The sequence below is a fragment of the Monodelphis domestica genome, chromosome 2 (assembly GCF_027887165.1).
Source record: "Monodelphis domestica isolate mMonDom1 chromosome 2, mMonDom1.pri, whole genome shotgun sequence".
Classification (NCBI taxonomy): Eukaryota; Metazoa; Chordata; class Mammalia; order Didelphimorphia; family Didelphidae; genus Monodelphis; species Monodelphis domestica.
This window is the reverse complement of record NC_077228.1, coordinates 212,030,517-212,053,361: the sequence shown is the minus strand read 5'-3', so window position 1 is coordinate 212,053,361 and position 22,845 is coordinate 212,030,517. Positions and strand designations below refer to the sequence as shown.

General features: G+C 40.6%; 1 protein-coding gene across 1 annotated transcript; it reads right to left on the bottom strand.

The window, feature by feature from the left end:
• Positions 1–13,643: 13,643 nt before the first annotated feature.
• MRPL38 (mitochondrial ribosomal protein L38) lies at positions 13,644–21,092 on the bottom strand. Its single transcript, XM_001369236.5, has 9 exons — positions 20,897–21,092; positions 20,594–20,773; positions 16,490–16,621; positions 16,188–16,396; positions 15,700–15,772; positions 15,434–15,479; positions 14,748–14,906; positions 14,404–14,540; positions 13,644–14,190 (listed from the first exon to the last, which is right to left on the bottom strand). The coding sequence occupies exons 1-9, from the start codon at positions 20,961–20,963 to the stop codon at positions 14,054–14,056; spliced, it is 1,140 nt and encodes a 379-aa protein (XP_001369273.3). The 5' UTR covers positions 20,964–21,092; the 3' UTR covers positions 13,644–14,053.
• Between the last annotated feature and the right edge of the window lie 1,753 nt (positions 21,093–22,845).

The window sequence follows — 22,845 nt, the reverse complement described above, 5'->3', positions numbered from 1 at the left end:
GGGGCTATTAGGCAGGGGCGTGGAGGTCCCACTCTCTTGTTGGCCCTGTTGGGGAGCATGGCGATGGTGAGTGGGGATTTTGAAATGGCTAATCAACTGTCCTAATTGGGACTGTATGGACCTCGAAGAATTGAGGAGAGTAGCAACCTATGTTTATAAAGGTTGTGTAAAAAGACCTGAGGAACACAATATGTTAGTGGAAGACTTAAAGAAAGAAATTGAAATGTTAAAGAGACAATTGAAAAATAAGGGAGAGACCATAGCCCCTTTGTGGGAATTCACGGATAAATCAGTAACCTGCCACTTCTGTGAGAAGAAGGTTCACAAAATGATAGAATGTAGAACCTTTCTCAAGATTATTGGAAGGAATATGCAGTTTAATAACAACTTTAGAAATAATAACTATAGAAATGATGATAATCATAGAAACCAGAATTTTAGAAATTTTAGAAATTATAATAACAATTATGGAAATAACTATAATGACTATAGAAATAAGAACTTTAGAAACCAGAATTTTAGAAATAGGAATTGGGAAAATAATGACAATGCTCCAAATGAAGAAAATGATAATACTCAACAACAATATATAAGAAATGGTGCTTGTCCAAAAAATATTTGAGGTGCTAATGGCCCTCAGAGGGGTGCCCTTCAGGGGGGTGCCCAAGGAATGTCCCAAACATAATGAAGATGTCTGGGGGGGGGTGTTGGGGCACAGGAATCAGAGGATACAACCTTTGATTTTCCAGATCCTGATGTCCTACTACCTGTTGTCCCTATCCACTGCCCTCCCCATAATAATGAACCCCATGTTACCTTAAAGGTGGGTAACACTTTTTATGATTGTCTCTTAGACACTGGAGCTACCAGGTCTGTATTAAAGAATGTACCTGATTTAAATTGTTATTTCATTGATTCAAAAAGTGTAGTGGGAGTATCAGGAATACCCCAAAGAGTTAAAAAACTTCCTCCTAGAATGGTGTCTGTAGGATCCCTAGAGGTACAACATTCCTTCCTTTTGATACCTGACTCCTCTTTAAATTTGCTGGGGAGAGACCTTCTATGCAAACTCAGAGCCACAATAACTTGCTCCCAGATGGTTCCTTAACATTGGAAGTACCAGAGGAATCTTTAAATTTACTCTCTGTACTTCTCTCAGAGAGCCAGGAGGCAAAAGAGCCCCCCACTTTTTAAATACCTGAAGATATACCGGAGTCTTTGGGCCACATCTTCTTCTGATGTAGGCTTACTTAAATCTGCTGTTCCTGTGCAGATAAAAACTAAATCTAGCAAGCCTCTTTCCATTCCTCAGTATCCCCTCTCAAAAGAGGCAATTAAGGGTATTACACCAGTTATTAACTCTTTAATTAAACAAGGAATAATAATCCCTTGTAAATCTGAATACAACACGCCCATCCTGCTGGTTAAAAAACCAAAAAGGGGGCCGGATGGCAAGCACCTTTATAGATTCATACAGGATCTGAGCGCGGTGAATAATAACGTTATAAAGAGACACTCCGTAGTTTCCATCATAAATACTATTATTTCCTCTATTCCTAGCACAGCTACATACTTTACAGTAGTAGACTTGTGCTCAGCTTTCTTTTCCATACCTATACATGAGAACTCCAGGCAAATTTTTGCTTTCAACTGGAAGGGCTCGCAATATACATGGAGTAGTCTGCTGCAGGGTTATGTGGAAAAGCCTGAGTTTATTTGCGCAAATTTTGAGCCAAGACACAGATAATATAACATTTAAAAATAGTAAATTAATCAAATACGTAGATGATCTACTCTTGGCTTCAACAGATGCAGAAACATGTCAAGAAGATAGTAAACACCTTCTTTTGGAATTGCACAAAAGAGGACATAAAATCTTGAAGGATAAAGTTCAGTGGTGTCTCCCTAAAGTAGAATATTTGGGATTCATCCTGACTGCTGGTGCTTGTTATATTTCTCCAAAACGAATTGAGAATATTCAAAATTTAAGTGTTCCTACCACTAAGAAACAGTTGAGAGCAATTTTAGGGGCAACAGGGGTTTGCACACACTGGATTCCTTACTATGGGGAAATTACTAAACCCCTTATAGCACTAACAAAGGATTCGGTCCCTGAACCCCTCAAATTAGAGCCAGAACACTTGACAGCTCTATCAGAGCTAAAAAAGGCTATCATGTCTTCCCCTGCTCTAGGCATCCCAGATTACAACAAGCCATTTACTTTGTATGTACACGAGTGAAGAGGAGTAGCTTCAGGTGTTTTAACTCAGACTTTGGGACCTTCTCAGTGCCCAATTGCTTATTATTCTGCCCAACTGGACCCAGCAGCATCAGGAGCACCACCATGTCTTAGAGCTGCTACAGCCTTACTAGTGACAAAAGCTGTTGATCTAGTATTGGGATGCCCATTAACAATTATGTTCCCACATGAGGTAGAAGCATTATTGCTAAAGCATAGAACACAGGCATTCTTGGATCAGAAAATTACAAGATATGAAATAACCTTATTAAATAGCGAAAACATTACCTTGAAACGTTGTACTACTCTTAACCCTGCCACCTTGCTTCCAGATTTACCAACTTCAGAAGAACCATTACACAATTGTGAAACATTAGTGTCCATGGCAGAAAAGCCTCAAGATAATCTCTTGGACACTCCTTTAGACAATGCAGATCTGATTTTATTTACCAATGGTTCCTCTTTTATGAGGGATGGCATACGCTACACTGGAGCTGCCGTAGTCTCAGATTTTGCCACTGAATGGTCAGCTTCATTACCCTCTAACATTAGCGCTCAAGGAGCAGAACTCATAGCTCTGAAGCATGCTTGTATAATTGCCAAGGATAAAAAGGCAACAATTTATACAAATTCTAGATATGCTTTTGGCATTTGTCATTCAGTTGGAATGCTATGACTCCAAAGAGGATTTTTAACCTCAGCTGGAAAATCTATAGCTAATGCATAAATTACTAATGAAGTTCTTTCTGCCTCCAGCTGCCTGAAGCCCTAGCTGTAGTTCATTGCTCTGCCCTACAGGTGGCACTGACCCTGTCTCTAGAGGAAATGATTGAGCAGATGCTGCTGCAAAGCTAGCAGCCATAGAAGGACCTGAATTAATTTTAACATTAACAACCACTGATGATTTAAATTTATCACTTTCCTATAATGAAAAGGAAGTAGAAAAATGGAAACAAAAATTCAAAGCAAAACAGATTAATGAAGTATGGGTGTCATCTGAAGGAAAACCCCTGCTCCCTAGAAGTTTCTATCATCATATTTGCCAATCTATTCATAAAAATGGCCATTTTGGTACTCAGGGCATTGTGGACTCTGTTAAGAGAGTATGGATAGCTCCTGGTATAACTACTATAGCCTCTAAAGTGTGTTCAGCCTGCTCTACATGTCAAGCATATAAACAACATGCATTTCGTGGAAAAGCCTTTGGTGGACATCCTCTGGCTTACACACCTTTTGAAAATCTACAGATAGATTTCATAACAATGCCAAAGGCTGGACGTTATAAATTTTGTCTAGTCATAGTAGATCAACTGACCAGATGGCCGGAAGCAATTCCTGTGACCCAAGCCATAGCAGATTTTGTTGCTAAGATACTTTTAAAAGAAATTATTCCTTGCTTTGGACTGCCAGCACATATTGATTCAGATAGAGGAAGTCATTTTACTGATTCTGTCCTAAACCAGATATATTCTTGCTTGGGGATAACTCCCAAATTTCATGTTTCATATCATCCCCAGAGCTCAGGCCAAGTTGAGAGGATGAATAAAGAACTTAAAATTATGATTGGCAAATTATGCACTGAGACACATTTAAAATGGCCTGAAATTCTTCCTCTGGCCTTATTTTTATCTTAGAAGCAGGCCTAGAGGAGACCTACACATCTCACCATTTGAGATGCTTTTTGGACAATCACCTATACAGGCTAAGCCTTTTTCCCCTGCATATACATCACTATTAGGGGGAGATACTACTATTGCTTCCTATAAACAGGAATTACAGCACAAACTATGTGAACTTCATGAATCTGGAGCTGCAATATAAGCCGGACCACTAGACTTTTCTCTTCATGACCTGAACCCAGGAGACAAAGTGTATATTAAGAATTTCAAGTGTACTGGAGCAACTCATCCTTCCTGGGAAGGACCATTCCAAATATTGTTAACTACTCCAACATCTATAAAGGTTGGATAGAAGGACTCTTGGATTCATTGCTCACATGTGAAGAAAGCATCTTCTGTTGGGTCTGATTGACTGTACCCTATCATATGCATTGGAGATAATAATCCATAGACAAATGGATGCTGTTTTTCGAGAACACATTGAATTACTGATTTTTTCCTTATTTTTCATTATTGCCTTTTCTTTTATTTTGATTAGAATAACTGATTTTTTCCTTTTTTCTCATTTCTTGTACTAAAGGTACACATAATTAATATAATATTTTTTGCAGTAATACAAGTTTAATATATATATATATTCTTGCTATAATATCAATGCATACCTCAAAGCTTTAAACTATGGGAACCTGCCATTTATTGATAAAATGTTATGGGACTGTGATTAATGTTTATGTATGATTCCAGGAAATGGGATAAAAACAAGGAGCACAGACTTAACCTGAAAAGTGCCAAAAAGAGCACACAGGAAATACTAATGTGAGACTCAAGGTTGCGATACTTGACATATGTTAAGTCATAGGACTTCCTTGTATCTACACTCTTTGCGAAGTACTCAGACAAGTACAAAATTTGACTATTATGCTGGCTCCCTATATCCCTGAGAATGTCAAAACTCAGACAAGGGAATGACACTTCCCTATCAAAATAGAATTCTAGTTCTTTTTCTTCTTATATTATGGCAATTTCCTGTAGTCTTGGCTTCAAATGGGTAAGTGAAATATTACTACATTCTGTCCTACAGACTTATGGGATAGAAATTACTTTAAATTGGACCTATACAAGGGCCTATTTTGAATTTATTTTTCCTTGTTTTTGATTATGTTTTTCTCTTCTTTTGATAATTGACTCATACACCCCCATAACTCAACATTGCATCCTGAGAAGAACTGGATGTTTTTTTAATACCTACTTCAGGGGGGATTGTATTTTAATTTAAAATCCAAGATTTTTTTATTTAATTTTTTTTGAGATTATATTTCTATAAAAATCCAAGATTTTAATTTTTTGTTCGAGGAAAGATCTTCAAGGAAGAAGCTTGCTAACTCCTAAATCCAAAGAATGAACTGTTGCAGAAAGATTCCAGAAAACCCACACTACATCAAGAAGATTAAGAATGAACTTTGAGTGTAGTTGATTGAACTGAAGTTTGATTGAAAATTTATTGTAAATGTACACATTTATGCCAAAAGGGACTGCCCCTAATTTGGCTTTCTGTCAATGCACCTAGCAAAACATTGGTTTTGCTTTCTTTCTTTTCTATTCCTCCCTCACTACTCTAATTTCCTCTTAGAAAATGGAATATTGTATATATCTGTAGTTAGAAGTGCGTTTAGGACTATAAGATGATTATGTTAAATGATCAATGGGGAGACTAGTCTCCCAATGATCATCAGGGGGGATTGTGAATCTTAAAATTTCTCAGAATTGTGAATCTTAAAAATTCTCACTCTACCTTAGAACATTTGGTTAGGACCATTCCCCATTTTAAAACAATGAAGGGACTTTGGTCAGGAATGTGGGAACACTAACACTACTCTACCCATACTTAGGCATACTTTAGGGAAAGTTAAAGATGTAAACTCCTGATTGAACAATGAAAAGTCCCCTACCCATATTTAAAGTGAAGCAAGAACCCTTAAGTTAGGTCTATTTTTAGATCTAATACAAAGGGATGCTAAGTACCTATGAAGATCAAATTAATCAGGCAACTTGCAAAGAACAAGATTAGTTTACTCAGGTGTGAATTACTCAAAAGTTTTAGTCTACTCAGGTGTGAATTAAGAATGGTCAGTCCTTTGGAAAATGTCTACTATGATTGGTAGATGTGAAAACTTAGGGAAGGTGACATAGGAGAAAATTCTCTTTAAAAGGAGGTCAGAAGGCCTCTGAAAAGGGAGTGCAGCCTTGGTAACTGAGTTGGAGCTCAGACTAGTTGGAGTAGCTTGGTCTCCCTGAACATTAGAATCTTGCTCGGGACAAATCTTGTGGTGAATGGATTAAAGACTGACTGGTCTCTCTCTAAAGGTCAGGCCTAGGCCAATGGCCTAGGCCCCTTTCCCATTATTTCCTCTTACTCTCTCTCTCCCTTTCCTTAATTCCTTATTTGTATTAATTACAATCTCCATAAAAACCCAGCTGACTTGGGTATTTCATATTTGGGAATTTTTCCTATGGCAACCACTTTATTTTAATATAAAATCAAGACACAAAAAATTATCTTTACAGTTTTGGCAATTCAAAGCCTTGAAATCATATTTTCATGGTCACAGTTTAAAGCAACCACTCTTTTGTCTGTAACAAGTGTCATGATTAAAACTACCTTGAGACTGATTTGGGGGTAAGAGTATAATTTGTTTATATCACATATATTGGTTAAGCCACCATCATAACTGATAAAATGAGATAGGTCTCCATGGCTCTCTTGAAACAAGGGAACAATCTGAGCTGAGTTGGGTAGTCTAATAAACAGGTTTTTAAGAGCTCATTATTCAGCTCCTTGCTTAACCATTCCAAAACATCTTTAATTGGTGATAGTTAATAAAAAACTGTAAACCTTAAAATTTCTTAGACTTATGAATGTTGGAAATTTCACCATTGGGAAATTTCATACTGGAAAAAATTTCCTACTGATAGTAAGAACTCTATTGGAATGTGAAACCCCTTGGCATGGGAGGATCCTTCTCCTCCCTACTTAAGACTACTTTAGGAAAGAAACCCTTTGCTAAACAATGGAAAAGGTTTTGACCTATGCTTAAGCATAGAACAGGAAGTTCTTTGAGTCATGATTGATTTTAGAATTGATACAATAGAGATACTTGGAATGAGAGAACCAGGTCTTGGAACTTACAATCTCCACCCTACTCAAACATGATTTAGGAAGGGCTGCAGCAAAGGTCAAGATTTAATTATTTGAGAATATGACCTTCAACAGATATGTGCAAAGGAGTCAGACCTCTGGGTGGTCCTGGGTTAAGCTAGAGCCACCATTGGCACAGGGGAGACATCGACAGTGATTGGTAGATGTGAGAATTGAGGGGAGGGAACTTAGATGGTTTCCTTAAAGATAGCGGGGTCTGAGGACAGGGAGGAGGAGAGTTTTTTGCTCTGAGGAGGTTTTGCTCTGAGAGGTTTTGCTCTGAAGGAGTCTGAGAGGAGAGAGGTCCTGGAGGGAGAGCTCCTGGAGAGGTCTTGAAGGAGGCAGTGGAAGGAGAACTCAGGAGGAGTCAGGAGGAGAATTCTCTGGAACATTTCTTGAAAGGAGCCTCTCTTGAAGGTGGAGCCAGAGGTTGGCATGAGAAGCCTTACCCAGAGAGATCTTGGGTGAGTGATAAAACCAACTGATTGATTTATTCATTCTTATTCCTTTCTTACTTTCTCTCTTTTTCTATTGATTAATCAGTGTATTATAAATTAAATTTCTCTATAAAACCCAGTTGGCTTGGGCATATTCATAAATTGGGAATATATTCCCTGGCAACCATCTTATATTTATATAAAACCAAGACACAGTAGAAAACATATTTCGAGGTGCTTAATTCTGGTCATTAGGGACTGGATTTGCTTTTCAGCCTTGTCTGCCCTTCTATTGGATGCTTCGAGTTCTTTTTCCAATTGAGCAGTCTTATCTGTCAGACAGCTGATCTCTTTCTCCCATTTTTCTTTCCAGAAGGTTTCCATCTTTTGGGTAAGTTCCAGTTTGAGATCTTCCAGAGCTTGTTGATAGTTTCCATTTTGGGAGGCGTGTTCTGAATTTTTTTGGATTTCCTCCTCATTCTCCTCTTTTCCTTGGGTACTTCCACCATAAAAGTTTTCAATAGTCACTTTTTTCCCTTTCTTCCTGGAGGCTTGATTTTGGGCCATGTGAGCCATCCCTTTGGTGGTTTTATTTCCCTTTCCTTTTTGGTCTGGGGTCTGGGTTATAAGAGCGGTTTTTCTGTGAATTTAGGTTGCTTCAGACTAGTTCTTCCCAGCCTCCGAGCCCAGGTATTCAGCTCCGCCCAGATAATCAGCTCGCATTGTTCAGCGCAGCCCGCCCCAAGTCCAGGTCCGCTGGATTCTCCAGTGAAAGCGCCCTGAGACGTTTTTTCCTGGCAGTCCCCAGATCCCAAGGACCCTGGAGTGCCCCCCCAGACAGAGACGCTCCCCACTCACTCGCTGTCCCAGTGAGTGCTCAGGTAGCTCACTCTGGTTTAGTGGGGGAGGTGGGGTGGGGGAAGGGCGGCTCAGTTCACTTTTCTGTGCAAGCTTTTCCTTCTTATTTTAGTGTGGAAATGTTCAAGCCCCATGTACCTTTGCCTCTGTGGGGTACTGGGGAGTCCTTCTGTTCCTCCAAAGGTGATTTTATGCTCCTTTGATGTAGTCTATTTCGTTCGGTGCTGGGGAGAGGAAGCGTGCGGGCGTCTAGATTGCAGCCATGATTACCCGGAAGTCGAAAACATATTTCAATGGTCATAATTGTTATATATTTCCCTTGCTCCCAAAATATTTTAATTATCACAAAACAAACAAACAAGCAACTCATCTCCAGTCTTAGAATAAGTTCTAAGGCAGAAGAGTGGTAAAAGCTAGGCAATTGGGGTTAAGTGACTTGCCCAGGGTCACACAACTAGGAAGTGTCTTGAGGTCCTCATTTCTCTAGTTCAGGTTTTCAATCCACTGAGCCACCTACCTACCCACATACAGACACTTCTAAAAGCATTAATGACCTCACTGCTAGCTAATAATATAGAAAATGCCTACCTTTTGCTTCCACAGAGTCAGACTACACACAGCTGCTCCCATTTCTCAACTGTCTTTTATTCTCAACTGCTCAACTGTCTTTTTCTTTAAAATGTTTTAAACTTGTTTTTCTCAATTACATTTAATTACACTTTTTTACATTTGGTTGTTTTTTTTTACAATTTCTTAGTTCCAAATTCTCTCTTTCTTGAAAAGATAAACACTTTACTATAAATTAAAATGTTCAGCCATGGAAAACACATGTCCATATTAGCCACCTTGCAAAAGAGAACATAGACTACACCACTCCCCTACCTTCCCAGAATCAAAGTCAAAACCAAGAGTAATAAAGAAAAATTTTAAGGTATGTTTTGCTCTGTATTCAAACTCCATTAGTTTTTTGCTCTCTAAGTAGAGAGCATTTTCTTGTATTCAACTTTTTAAAAAATCGTTATCTTCTTAAGAATCAATACTAAGTATCAAGAGTGGTAAGGACTAGGCAATTGAGATTAGGTGATTTGTCTGTGGTCACATAGCTAGGAAGTGTTTGAGGCCAGAACTGAACCCAGGACCGGCTGGATTCTCCAGGTCTGGCTCTCTATTCACTGAGCCACCTTGATGCCCCTTTCAGTTGTCTTTTATATACTATTTTATATACTATTTTTTAAATTATTTTTTCTCTCCTTTTTATATTTGAAACACATGATACCAGCATTAAGATTTTCTTTAGCCTTTTGATTTTTCGGTACTACAAGTTTAAGATACATTTGCTAATGCATTCCCTAAAAAGCTTGTGACTATAAAAATGATGCCACTAATTATTTAAATAAATTATGAGAATTTGCTTAATGATTCTGTCTGATTCCAGGACAAGATATACACAAAAGAGCCATTGCACAGAGCCAAAGAAAAGCCAATACAGGATGGATTGATGCACTTCTAGGCCAATACAAAGGTTTTGAACCTAGTGTGAGACTTGGGGTTGCGACACTTGACTTATGTTAAGATGTAGGCCTTCCTTGTGTCCACACTCACACTGAAGATACGCACAGACGAGTATTGCCAAACTTGGCTCCTACTTGGCTTCTATAATCTGGTCCCTTTCTTTTCTGCCTCTCATAGTGTGGCAACTTTCTGTAGTCCTGGCTACTGACTGGGTAAATGCATCATTGTTTAGATCATTTTGATTGGGCCCTGATTGAAGGACCTGTTATAGATTTATTTTTCTTTTCACTTGGAATTTTTACACATAAGACTTTGATGGTCTATATTTTCATCCAGTTTTTTCTTTTTTTAAATTTGGATTTTTCTGATATCTTTTTAATATCTCTTACCAATTGATTCATATACCTCATACCTCAGCCATGTATCCCTAAGTGATTCTGTATTTGTCAATCACCTTCTTAACAGGGGGAATGTAAAAAATATCATTATTTAAATTGCAAAGTTTAAATTCCTTTTGAGAAGAATTTTAGGTAAAGAAGATGCTACCTCTCTGAATCCAGAACTGAACTGTTGGAGAAGCCACCATGAAGAAGCCTCCAGACCACAAGTTGCACAAAATTGAACTTTGGGTGTGGTTGATTGAACATTTATTTGTATGTATACTTTCATGCCAAAGGGGACTGCCCCCTAACTGGCTTTCTGTCAATGCATCCAGCAATTATTGGTTTTGTTCTTTTTTTCCCTCTTATCCTCAAATTACTGTACTGTTTAAGTTGATTATGTTCTCATGATCCTTTTTGGGGAAACTTCGCCCCCCAACAACGATCAAACGGGGGGATGTAAAAATGGATTGGAATCCAGGACTTCAATCCCCACAAGCCTTTGCTCCACTTCCCCAGAATGCCTTGTAATCTCACCTGGGCCGAGATTGAGAAGGGATTTAACTTGATTGCAAAGGCTTTTTGAGCTCTCTTTTGGACTTCCATTTTGGGGCAGACGTGGCTCTTTCCATAATGTAGGTGAGGTCTTGTCTAGGCCTCTGGCCTAGGCACTTTGTTTTTTCTTACTTGTATATTCTTAAATTCTCAACCTTTAATAAACCTCATAAAATATAATATTCCTTGCAGAGAGAAACTAATTTCTACCTGCCTAAGTCTCCCCTAAATTTTAATCTTTGCAATAGCTGGGAAGTGTCTGAGGCCAGATTTGAATCTAGGACCTCCCATCTCTAGGCCTGACTCTCAATCCACTGAGCCACCCAGCTGCCCTTTTGTTCCTACTTTAAAAAGGGATGATCAGACATTTTAGTTAATTTACTATTATTGGACCTTTGTTTTCTGTACTTAGATCATGATGGGTCAGTTAGTTCCCCAATATATGCACTAACAAATATTTTAAACATAAAGTATTTTGTAGTACTACTGAGCAAATATCTCATTTTCTCTTCTTCCTATGCAATTCACAAATCCAGATCTTCTGGCAATCAAGGGCTTTAGCTTTTTGGCTACAGAAACTTCCTAGGAAGTGCTCTTCTCTAAGAAGCACTGAAGTTGTAGAAATCACCTCCTTCTGGTTGTCAGTAGCTGACTGAAATTTTCAAACCTGAGCTCACTAGGAAGCTGCTAGATTTTGACATGCCCTTCTTAGGATTACTCATTTTTTAAATCCTTATTTTCTGTCCTAGTAACAACTCTAAGACAGAAGGGCAAGAGGAGTTAAGTGACTTGTCCAGGTCACACAGGAATTATCTGAGGCCAGATTTGAACCCAGGTCTTCCTGATTTGAGGTTTGGCTATCTGTGCTACCTATGTGCCCTAGGATCACTCTTCAGTAACCCGTGTTTATAGAAACAGGGATTTGAGGTGCAGGTTAGGCTTGACTAAGTAAGCCCACATTCTTGCTGCCCTAAGCATGTAGCTGCCATAGCTCCTAAGTAGTTAGAGGTAGAGAGAGATTGTAAATGCTATATATAAACTAATATCACTGATGAATAGTGATGCAAAAATGGTTTTTTAAAACTTATTTGAAACATTTAACTTTGGAAAAAAATTCCTTTTCTTGTCAATTTCAAGGCAAAGAGAAATAGGCTCTCTTTTTCTTCTCTTTAGAATTCGCCTCCATTGTAAACTGAACAATCACATTCATATTATTCTTTTTTGGCTTACCTCTGGCACAATCTACTTATAAGGCTAAAGGTTACTGTTATAAGACTATAATTTGAAGGAAGGATACAGTAGGCTCACTGAAAATCTAAACCACTCTTGGGCAGGTGGATTGAGAGCCAGACCTAGGGAGAGGAGTTTAAATCTGGACTCAGAAACTTCCTAGCTGTGTGATTCTGGGCAAGTCGGTTAACCCCATTTGCCTAGCCCTTGCCCCTCTGTCTTAGAATTGTTATTAGGGTTGTTTTTTTTAAAAGGAAAAAGAAAAAAAAAGGAAAAGTATCTATATATACAAAAATACTTATTGCTACTTTTATTTGTAGTGGCAAAGTACTGGAAATTGAGGGGATGTCCATCCACAGGGGAATGGCTGAACAAGTTATAATATATGATTGTGATGGGTTACTATTGTGTGACAAGAAATGACAAGCAGGAGGGTTTCAGAAAAACCTGGGAAGATTTATGTGAACCGATGCAAAGTGAAGTGAGCAGAACCAGAACATTATACACAGTTAAGAGCAATATTGAATGATGATCAAGGCAATTCCAAAGGACTCATGACAAAAAATGCTATTCACCTCCAGAGAAAGAACTGATGGAATTCTAAATACAAATTGAGGCTGACTTTTGTAGCATTCCAGACATATAAGCATCTAAGAAATATGATTGATGTATGGATATTGTATTTCCAGGCGCATGGTATGATTCCTGAGCTGGCTCTTGACTTGGCCATGCTGCCTTTGTTCAGGGCAAACTCATTAACATAGCGCAAGGAGCCAAACTCATTTGCAAAGCAAGGGTTAGATACACACACACACACACACACACACACACACACACACACACATGCCTTGTTGTTGTCGTCATTACCATTTCAACCAATGTCAATCCCCTATGCTTTGTTAGGTATTCATTGAACACCTCCCAATCCACACCTGAATAAAGGCAAGGAAGCCGGCCTGTTCCTTCTCTTGATTCCTATTCTCCCACTTGATCACCTTGATTCTCTTTTCCTCATAATTCTTACTTCCACATGTTCTCTTATTTCTCATGTTTTCCTGTTATTAATTTTCCAGGAAAACATCACAGGAGCACACGCCACTCCCCATATCAATTAATTTGTCTGTGTGTCTTGATTTATCACTCATTTTTCTCAGACTCCTTTCTCCTTCTCAAATTAAAACCCACTAAGGAAAAACTTTATGTAGCAACTGCTGGTCAGACTGCTATAACTTTAAACAAATTTTTTTCTTGTTTGTTTTTGGTTTGTGTTTTCCTTAGCAACATGGACAATATGGAAATATGCTTTGCATTACTTCACATGTATAATCTATATAAAAATGCTTGTCTTCTCTAGGAGGGAGGAGGAAGAGAATTTGGGACTCAAAAAAAAAAAGGTTAAGGGATACCTAGGTAGCTCAGTGGATTGAGAACCAGGCCTAGAGATGGGAGGTCCTGGGTTCAAATCTGATCTGGCCTCAGAGACTTCCCAGCTGGGTGACCTTGGGCAAGTCACTTAACCCCCATTGCCTAGCCCTGACCACTATTCTGCCTTGGAACCAATACATAGTATTGATTCTAAGATGGAAGGTAATGGTTTAAAAAAAAAAGGTTAAAAAATTTTACATGTAATTGAGAAATATTTAATGAAATAAAAATATACAAGGACAAAAAGAGTATGTTCTGGAACACTGAGAAGCTAATATCAGAGCATGGGACTTGAATCATATCCTGACTTTAAGGTCAGCTATGTATTATACCATGTTGCATATCTGAAATCAACTTGATTCACATTCTCTGACCTTGATACCCTACAGCTCTTTCTTGCTCCCAAACCATGTGGATATACAAGGAAAGCATTGGCAGAATAACAGCCTCAGGGAAGAGCTTCCAGGGAGCTGATGGTTGGGAGCCTCTAACCTATTATTTTTCTTGAAAGATGAATTGGACCAGGATAGCTCTAAGGGTATATCTCAGGTCTGCTGCTAGTTCCCTCTGGGTATCCTGTAAACCTTGGGTGACTCAGTCCTTCAGTAGATGCCATAGCTGGGTTCATGGCTGTCTCGGTATCGATCTAAATATCGCAGTGGTTGCCGATGAGGGAACTTCTTTTGTAAGGGATGGTAAGGGGGTGGGCGTACAAACTCAAACACTGGCTCTCGCATATCTGCAAAATGAATTAAGAGGTTCAGGTGAATGTCCCCCCTCACCCCCCAGTCCTAAGCTTCCCCAGAGAAGGCATCCTACCACACACCCAGATTTCTTCCTTGTTTCTTCTATGTGGTGACAGGGCTTGCTTGTATAATTTAGGTAGCCATATGGTCATCAGTGCCCCTTCCAATGAACAAAGAAAGCCCTGACTCCACTGTGTCCCACTTACTGAGCAGGTGATGATAGACGTGGGTGACAGAGTCGTCCCAGCGGCACTGGAAGAAGGCCAGGCCAGTTGGGGTCATGGAATCCTGGTGCTTCTTATAGAAATCAAATGTGCGGAACGTTCTCATAGCAAGATGGTAACTATAGAGAGAAGATGAAACAGTGTGAGTGGCCTCACAGATGCCTCTTCCTTTCCCAGAATCTACTTTAAAAAAATTTTGCAGTTTTGTCCAGCACATTCCCCATTCCTCCAATCACAAGTTAAATTTCAGAAAACTCAGAGCTCCTTAAGAACAAGGTTCAACCATTCTGCAGACACCCAGGGTGAGGCCTTTGAGGAGAAATTACCAAGGTGTGGGACGGGCATCTCCAGAAAAGTCAATAGGTTGGTGCTGCTTGAAAAGGAGGAAAGTGAAACGGTGAAAACCAGTCCCTTTAGAGGGGAAAGGTGGGAGGTAGTGGCACATCTCCTGTCCTGCAGACACATCGTTGCCTGGGATGTTGGTCCTGGTCAGGGAGGAAATTGTGTTTCCTGTTTAAATGCAACTCCTCCCCAATGCCAAGATTGCAGAAGGTGGCATATCACCCCATCTTTAAGCCAGCTCTTTCCAGACTACCTGCAGGAACAGAGGTGTGAGGCACTGGCATATGCCCCTTATTTCCCCCAAAGTCCTACATGCATGGCCTAGACACTGACTTACCCTTCTGTAGAAGTTTACGTTCCAAGCTGGTTTTTCCCCTGAAATCTTTCTTGGAGTCAATACTAGGTACTAATTCCAAGGCAGAAGAATGTTAAGAGTTAAAGTAATGGGGGTTAAATGACTTGCCCACGGTCACATAGCTAGAAAGTGTCTGAGGCCATATTTGAACCCAAGACCTCCCATCTCTAGGCTTGGATCTCTATCCACTGAGCCATCTAGCCCCCAACCCTCAAATTTAGATTCAGAATCCAGCAGAAATTTCCCTCCCTCTACTGTACCCTTCTTTCCCCATCTCTCTTCAATGTTTCCCAAAGTCTTCCCCCTTACACTTACACCAACCAGTGGATATATTCAGCATCCTGTTCCTGTAAGTGTCCATCTGCATACAAAAAGAAGCTGTTTACCATGGGGCATAGAATGGATATGGGGTGTGGTGCAAGAGTGGACCTTCCAGTCTGCACAACTCTAGGTGTTATCCTGTCTCCCCTCCCCTCCCCTCCCCTCCCCTTCTTAGGCTTTGGTCTGTAGGGCAGTTCAATGATATGAGAGGCCCAGGAAAGAAAGGAGGGATAAGAGCCCATCCTGCCAAAGGCACATACCCAAGTTGGTGAGCAGCAAAGTCCACAGGGAGCCCTTTTCGGCTTCATATGTCACCTCTGGGGGATTAGTGGCCTGACAACAAGAAAAGGCAGAAAGAGGCCACAGCTGGACCCAGGGAATAAAGACAGTTCAGAGCAAAGACTATATAGCTCAATAGGAACCAATCTGTCACAGAGAGGCAAGAAGAAACCAAAGAGGTGAACAGGAGGCAGAATTATAAGATTTTTTTATACCCTTTCCTTCTACCTTAAAATCAATACTAGGTATCAGTTCCAAGGCAGAAGAGTGGTAAGGACTAGGCAACTGGGATTAAGTGACTTGCCCAGGGTCACACAGCTAGGAAGGGTCTGAGGCCAGATGTGAACCCAGGTCCTTCTGTCTCCAGGCCTGGCTCTGTATCTACTGAGCCACCTTATTGCCCCTTTGTGCTGGGACTTAAACAGGACATAGGAAAGGCATATGTGTATGTGGGAGGGTGACAGGTTACCTCAGTTGGTGTAACCTCATTCCCATGGAACACGGGCATCATCAGTTCTTCTCCCAGATTATAGGCAACATTCAAGGGGACCCAGGGTACAAATGTGGCACCCAAGAACAAGTCTTGGTAGAGGCCATAGTACTCAGCCAGGCGCTTCTTGTGATAAGGGCCAACGGTCTTCTCCCAATCAGCTTTAACCTCCTCCAGTGGGATAGAAACTGTGTAAATCAGAGAAATACATGAAGAGGCCATCCCAGTCAGCTGGGCTCATCTTGCCCTATACTACCCCCAAAACCTTCAATGATGCTCACCATTATGGAAGTGGGCACTCTTCTCCATCCTAGCCCGGTTCTCCTGAAGGATTTTCTTTCTTTCAAGGACCTGTTGTTGCCTTTGGGTTGTCTTGTTGGGAGGAAACCCAATGTCTATTTTGTCTTTGGGATCTGGGTAGAAGGTAGGTCCATGAGAGTCTAGATAAGATCAAGTCTGGCATACTCCCAACTCTTTTTGGATTAAAAATGTTTTTACACATGATTAAAAAGTATTCTAATGCTTATAAATGAGAGTGATCTTCAAGATCATCTAGCCCAACTCTATCATTTTGCTGAAGCCCAGGGAGGGGGCTTGCTCAAAATTTTTAGTTAGTAACTGTTAATGGGTATGGCCTAGATTAAACAATTTGCTCCTCTACAAAATGAGGGTGTTGGACTTAGATGAGTGCTCAGAGTTGACCCAGTTCTGATCTCCTTTGTTTGATACAATAAAGATGCCAGCAGAAGTTGTGCAACCCATGTAGGGACATAAAAAGAAATTATATGGGAGCTGTGTATGAATGAAAGTGATAGACAACATTTCTAGCAAAGGGGTTGTAGCATTCCAAGCATATTCACATCTAAGAAATATAAATGATTATATGGTTACTGTGTCCTCAGACTTGTACAAGGTTATACCACTGATATCTGTGGGCAGACACTCTTGACCTAGCCATGCTGCCCTTGTTCAAGGCAGACTCATTAACATTTGGTGTGGAGTGTCGAATTCCTTTGTAAAAGCCTGGGTTGAAGTCGACACACCCAACGCCCAAAGGGTGTCACCATTACTTTGCCATCCAATCTGAATTGTCTATGCTTTGCTACGTATTTGTTATGTGTTTGGGAGTACCTCCCAAGCCATGCTGTAATAAAAACAGAAGGCAACCCCGTGATTTTTCTTTTGGAACCTTCTCCCCTCTTGAACCTCTAGCCTCTCTTGGCTTTGCATTCTCTACCTTATTTTCTTTCTCTCCCCAGTGTTTCACTGGCTCTCATATTTTCCTTCCAAGGTGTATATCATAGGGGTTTTGCCTGCCCTATCTAAATACTGACTTGTCTGTGTCTCTCATTCTTCACCCGGGTTCTCAGACTCCCTGTTCCTCCTCAGATCCAACCCACAAAGGGAAAATCCCTTCTTGTAGCCCCTGCTGGCCAGGAGATGCTACATAGGATAAGGCACTGGCATCCTAAGCCAGGGATTGTGGGTTCAGGTCCCATATCTGGGGTGCCACACTCCGCACCAAATGTTAATGAGTCTGCCTTGAACAAGGGCAGCATGGCTAGGTCAAGAGTGTCTGCCCACAGATATCAGTGGTATAACCTTGTGTCTGAGGACACAGTAACCATACAATCATTTATATTTCTTAGATGTGAATATGCTTGGAATGCTACAGGGGCTATCTTTCCTTAAACGGTGGAAATGAGGAAGCAGTGTGGGTAGAGTAGAAAAGGCAATGCCCACAAAAGGTTGATGAAAAACACAAGATATTTTTCAACTTTTAGATAAATAATTACAATAGCAATTATTGGAGCAATAAAGAACTGAAAGAAACGGGCATTCCCCCAGACAAGGGAATGGCTGAAGAAGTTGTGAAGCTTAGGGGAAGAAGACTGAAGTAGACCCAAGACAAAGAATGACTACTCCCATGCCATCATCACTGGAGCTGCTTTCATCTACTGCTACTCTGCCTGAACTCTTCCTCTATTACTGGCAGCAAACTCCTAGGGCTTTTTACCCTTCCAAAGCCAGTGTTCCTGCATTGTTGACTCCCCGAGAATAAACTACCCCAAAATACAGCCTTTATCATCACCTCTCTCAAACTCATCTATCTCAAGCCAACCCAACACCCACTCTAGCCACTTTCACTGGACCTTTTGGAATTCCCATTCCCTTCACATGCACAGAACAGATTTGAACCTGTCTTCCTGACTCCAAATTTAGGGACATCTCCTCCACTTCTCTTCCTTTCATATTCCCTCCATTTTCTTTTAAAAATCTTTTTTCTTTTTATAAACAAGTATTATCTCTCCCTTGTACTGCCCCACAACTGAAAAATTGAAAGAAAAAAAAAAGAAACCTCCTCCCATAACAAATATGCATAGTCCTGGAAAATAAATATGCACACTGGCTATGTTTAATAATGTATATTTCAATTAGCATTTTAAATCCTTCTAATTTTTGACAGTTACAAAGACTTGGATCTTGTTGACACTGCATCCCTGGCCATATTTTCTAGCATTCCTTTCCACATCACAATTTTCTCCACTGTGGTTTTGATATATTGATATATATCTTAAATCAGCATAAGAAATTAAATGGGAATTTTGGGGAGTTTTGAGGAAGCTCAATATGACATACAAAGGCCAGCAAGATAACACAGAAAAAGTTTAGAAACTCAGAAATGCATATTTAACTCAAAATTTACAAGGTACTATTAACACCCCATAAAAGAAAAAGAAAAAATTCAGACTTTTTCTGTGGTATGAAGAGCCCCAAAATTTTTGATTGTCTTTTCTAGTCTGTGAGGGCACCATGCTCCTAACTCCTTTGATGTGGAAGGGATACCTGTATTTCTATTGCCTCTTCCCCCAGCACTCAACAACCTTTTCCTCTTTAAGGTTTGCTTTATCCAAGCCAAATCTTGGGGCTTGTGATCTTCCATTATTTTCTCTCCTTTCCTCATAAATTCCACAACCTGTTCACTTTCTTCACCAACTCCTGACCTTGTACCAGGAGACATCAACATGTATGGTGTTCTCTTAAGCATCCTAACTTTCTGGTTCTTCAATCTACTCAATGCCCATAACCTATCTCTGCCTCACATAGGGAGGGTCAAACCTTTAGTGTTTCTGTAATCCAGTTCCATTCAGACCAATTCCATCTTGCTGAAACAGCTTTATCTGATCAGAACCATTACCACTCCATCTCTCTCTACATCTTAGATCCCCTAAATCTCTACTTCCTTCTCAACACACTTTCAAATCTGTCAACACATCAGTACATTCCCAGGCCTTTAGAACATGAGGGATTTGCCCCACTTTACTTGGTCCTACACTCTGTACTGTCATATCAACCTCTAAACCCTCCACTTTTTAGACCTGTTCCAGGCCATCACTCTCTTCTTTCCTTCTCAATCCTATTAACTAATTCAATTTTACTTTATTTTGTCTCAAATTCTTTGCTCCCAGATTTTATGACCAACCTACATCTTGCCAAGCCCCACCCCTGGAGGATCACTCTCACTCGTTTCCTCTGTTCTTACTTGCTGGAAAAGCTATGGTGGGTTCACTATCACTCCATGTTTATCTAAATCTCAACCGGGCCCTCTCTGCAGCAAGGCAATTTATCTCCTTGCAACCACCTATTCCTTGCAACCATCCTGAGTAAAATAGTACAAGAATCCTCCTCATTTTACAAAAGGAGAAACTGAGGCTCCGAGAAACAAAATGATTGTTTAGGATCATAGCTAGGAAAGAGCAAGACACTTTGGTTCCTACATTTATCATTACATCTAAGAGTAGTTATAATAATTATAAGGAGAACAGTAGGAATTGAAATTGATACAGTGCTTTGAGGTGTGTAGCATGCTTTACATTCACTCATTTGATTCTCACATCCCTACAGATTATTAGCACGTCATTTAACCACTGATAAGTCGGTAAAATGAGAATCATAATTGCACCTATCTCCCCAGGGGTGTTGTGAGGAATTGAAGATGTTTAGCACAGTACCTAGGGCATAGTGAGCACTATATAAATATTAGCTATAATAATTATTATCATTTCCATTTTGCTGATAATGATATATATATATATATAATGAGCTGATAGCTCAGAGGGATGAGATAAGATTATCATCTCCATTTTTTTTTTTAAGGAAAAGTTACACTATTTGGGTACCCTAACATGAATCCTTTCACCTCTCCAGGAAGGGCTCAAGTCCCCACCTAAGTAAAATGAGGCGGGGCTGGAAACCATGACACCTAGCTCTCCATTTAGGGTTGAGTGCCTGGGGGCGAGGGAGGGGAGGAAGGGCAGGGTGAGGGCGGAGCCCGGGCCAGTCTCGCGAGGATAGAGAAAAGATCCCGAGGCATTCTCGTGCACCTGAGGGCTGCCGGAAGTAGTCACGGTAGCTCTTCCACCAGTGCGGATCCTTCGCTTCGCTTTCTGCGCGGCGCTGGTAGCGGTCGAAGCTGCGATACTTCTCCAGGCTCTCCAGCGAGCTCACGTCGATGTCCTCATTGGGCATGGGTCCTAGCGGGGCGGACCGGCGGCTCAGAACGGCTGCGGGGCGGAGAAAACCAGGAAGTCACCGGCAGAAGAGCTAGCTCCAGTCCAGTGGACGCGACTCCGACCCTCAACTCTGGCCTTGTCCCGTTCCCTCCCCTCCCTGTCCTAGCCCCTCACCCGTGGTGCTGAAGCCGCGACTGTTCCGCGTTCCGTACAGCGCGACTCTCCACCAGGGCGCCGCCATCTTCCCTAGGGCTGCAGCGTTAGCGCCGCCGTCAGGACCCCAAAGGGGCGGCCCTTGCGTGGCCAGATCCGAGAAGGCTGCCTAGCCCCGCCCCCAGACAGCCTACGTCACTGGGGCGTGCCCCAGGACCTGTGAACGAGGCGGAGGCGGGGTCGAGTCGTCTAGGAGAGGCAAAACCTTGAGGTTTGGTTGCTGCCTTTTTGGTAATGTCAACCTTCTCACCGACTTCATTCCTTCTAGGTTTCTTCATTGACTTCTCAGCCCCAAAATGTTGAAATCCAGTTAGATCCAATTAGATTAGATTACAAACATTCATTAAGCACCTACTATATGCCAGGCAGGTACTAAGCAGTTAGTTATCTCTCATGCCTACTTTGTGCCAGGCTCTGTGCCATGCACTGGAGATACACAGAAGGACCAAAAAATTCCTTCTCCCAGGGAGCTCACTGTTTAATTGTACAGACAATGCAAACAACCATATGTTAGCAATATATATAAATAAAGGATAGACAGGTTACATCAGAGAGAAAGCCCTAGCCTTAGGGTGTATATGGAAAGGCTCATAATTGAGCCTTGAGGAAGGCCAGAAGGCAGAGAGAAGGTACAAGAGAATGCCACTCATAGGGAACTATCAGAAAAATGCCCAAGAGAGTGTCCTATGGGAGGAACAGCAAAGGGTTGAATGTCACAGGATCAAAGTTTAAGTGTGGGGGAATTTGCTTAAGAGGACTAGAAAGGTAGGAAAGGACCACATTTATGAAGGGCTTTAAGATCCAAACAAGGTTTTATATTTTATATTGGAAGTATTAGGGAGTCAAGATGGAGTTTATTAAATGGAAGGAGAGAAGTTGATGTTACTGTCATCCTTTCACCTTAGGAAGATTATATGATCCCCAAGTGGAGGGTGGACTGAAGTGGGAGAAATGAGAGAAGGGAGACCAATGCAGAGACAATTTTAGTAGTCAAAGCATGGTGAAGATTTGCTTCAGGATGGTGGCAGTGTCAGAAGAGAAAATCAAGGTGACTGTATAGGAGAGGTGTTATGAATTTATATTCATAATGTTAGCTATGCTAATTAATTACTTGGAAGGAACATATACATTAAATTTAGTCAATAATGCAATAAATCTTGTAAGCAATTTAATTTAGGCTATACATATGCAGACATGATGTCATTAACTTTTTTTTTAACTCTTTATACTTTGTATTGGTTACAGTTTAGAAATGTAACTGTGAAAATGTGGTTTGCCAAGACTGTGAATTGCCAAAACTGTAAAGGTTTCGGCCAAACTGTAAAGATAATTTTTAGCGTCTTGATTTAAAATCTAAAATTAAGTGGTCACCATGGGAAAATTCCCAAATATGAAAATACCCAAGTGAACTGGGTTTTATGGCAATTTTAACTAATATAAATGAAGGGATTAAGGGAAGGAGAGAGAGAAGGAGAAAATAGTAGAAAGGGTCTAGGCCAAATGGCCTAGGCCTGAGCCTAAGGGAGAGCAAGTCAGTCTTTATCACTCACCACAAGATCATCTTCAAGCAAGCTCCAAACCTCTGACCTCCAACTCCAACTAACTTCCAATCCAAAAAACTAACTCCAACTCAGTAAGTCCCTTTTAAAGAAATTTTCTCTTATGTTACCTCCTCTAAATTTTCATGTGTACCAATCACAGTAGACGCTTTTTCCTAGGACTGCCCATTCTTAGTTCTCATCTTTTGTTCTCACCTTCTCTGGTTAGATTAAATCTACTGAGTACTTCACACCTCTTTTGTTAAGCTTGCCAGTTGCTTGACCTTTTAGGTACTAATTTAACCTTTATAGGTAATGAGCACTTTTTTTGTATTACATCTAAAAATAGACCTAGCTTAAGGTTTTAGCTTC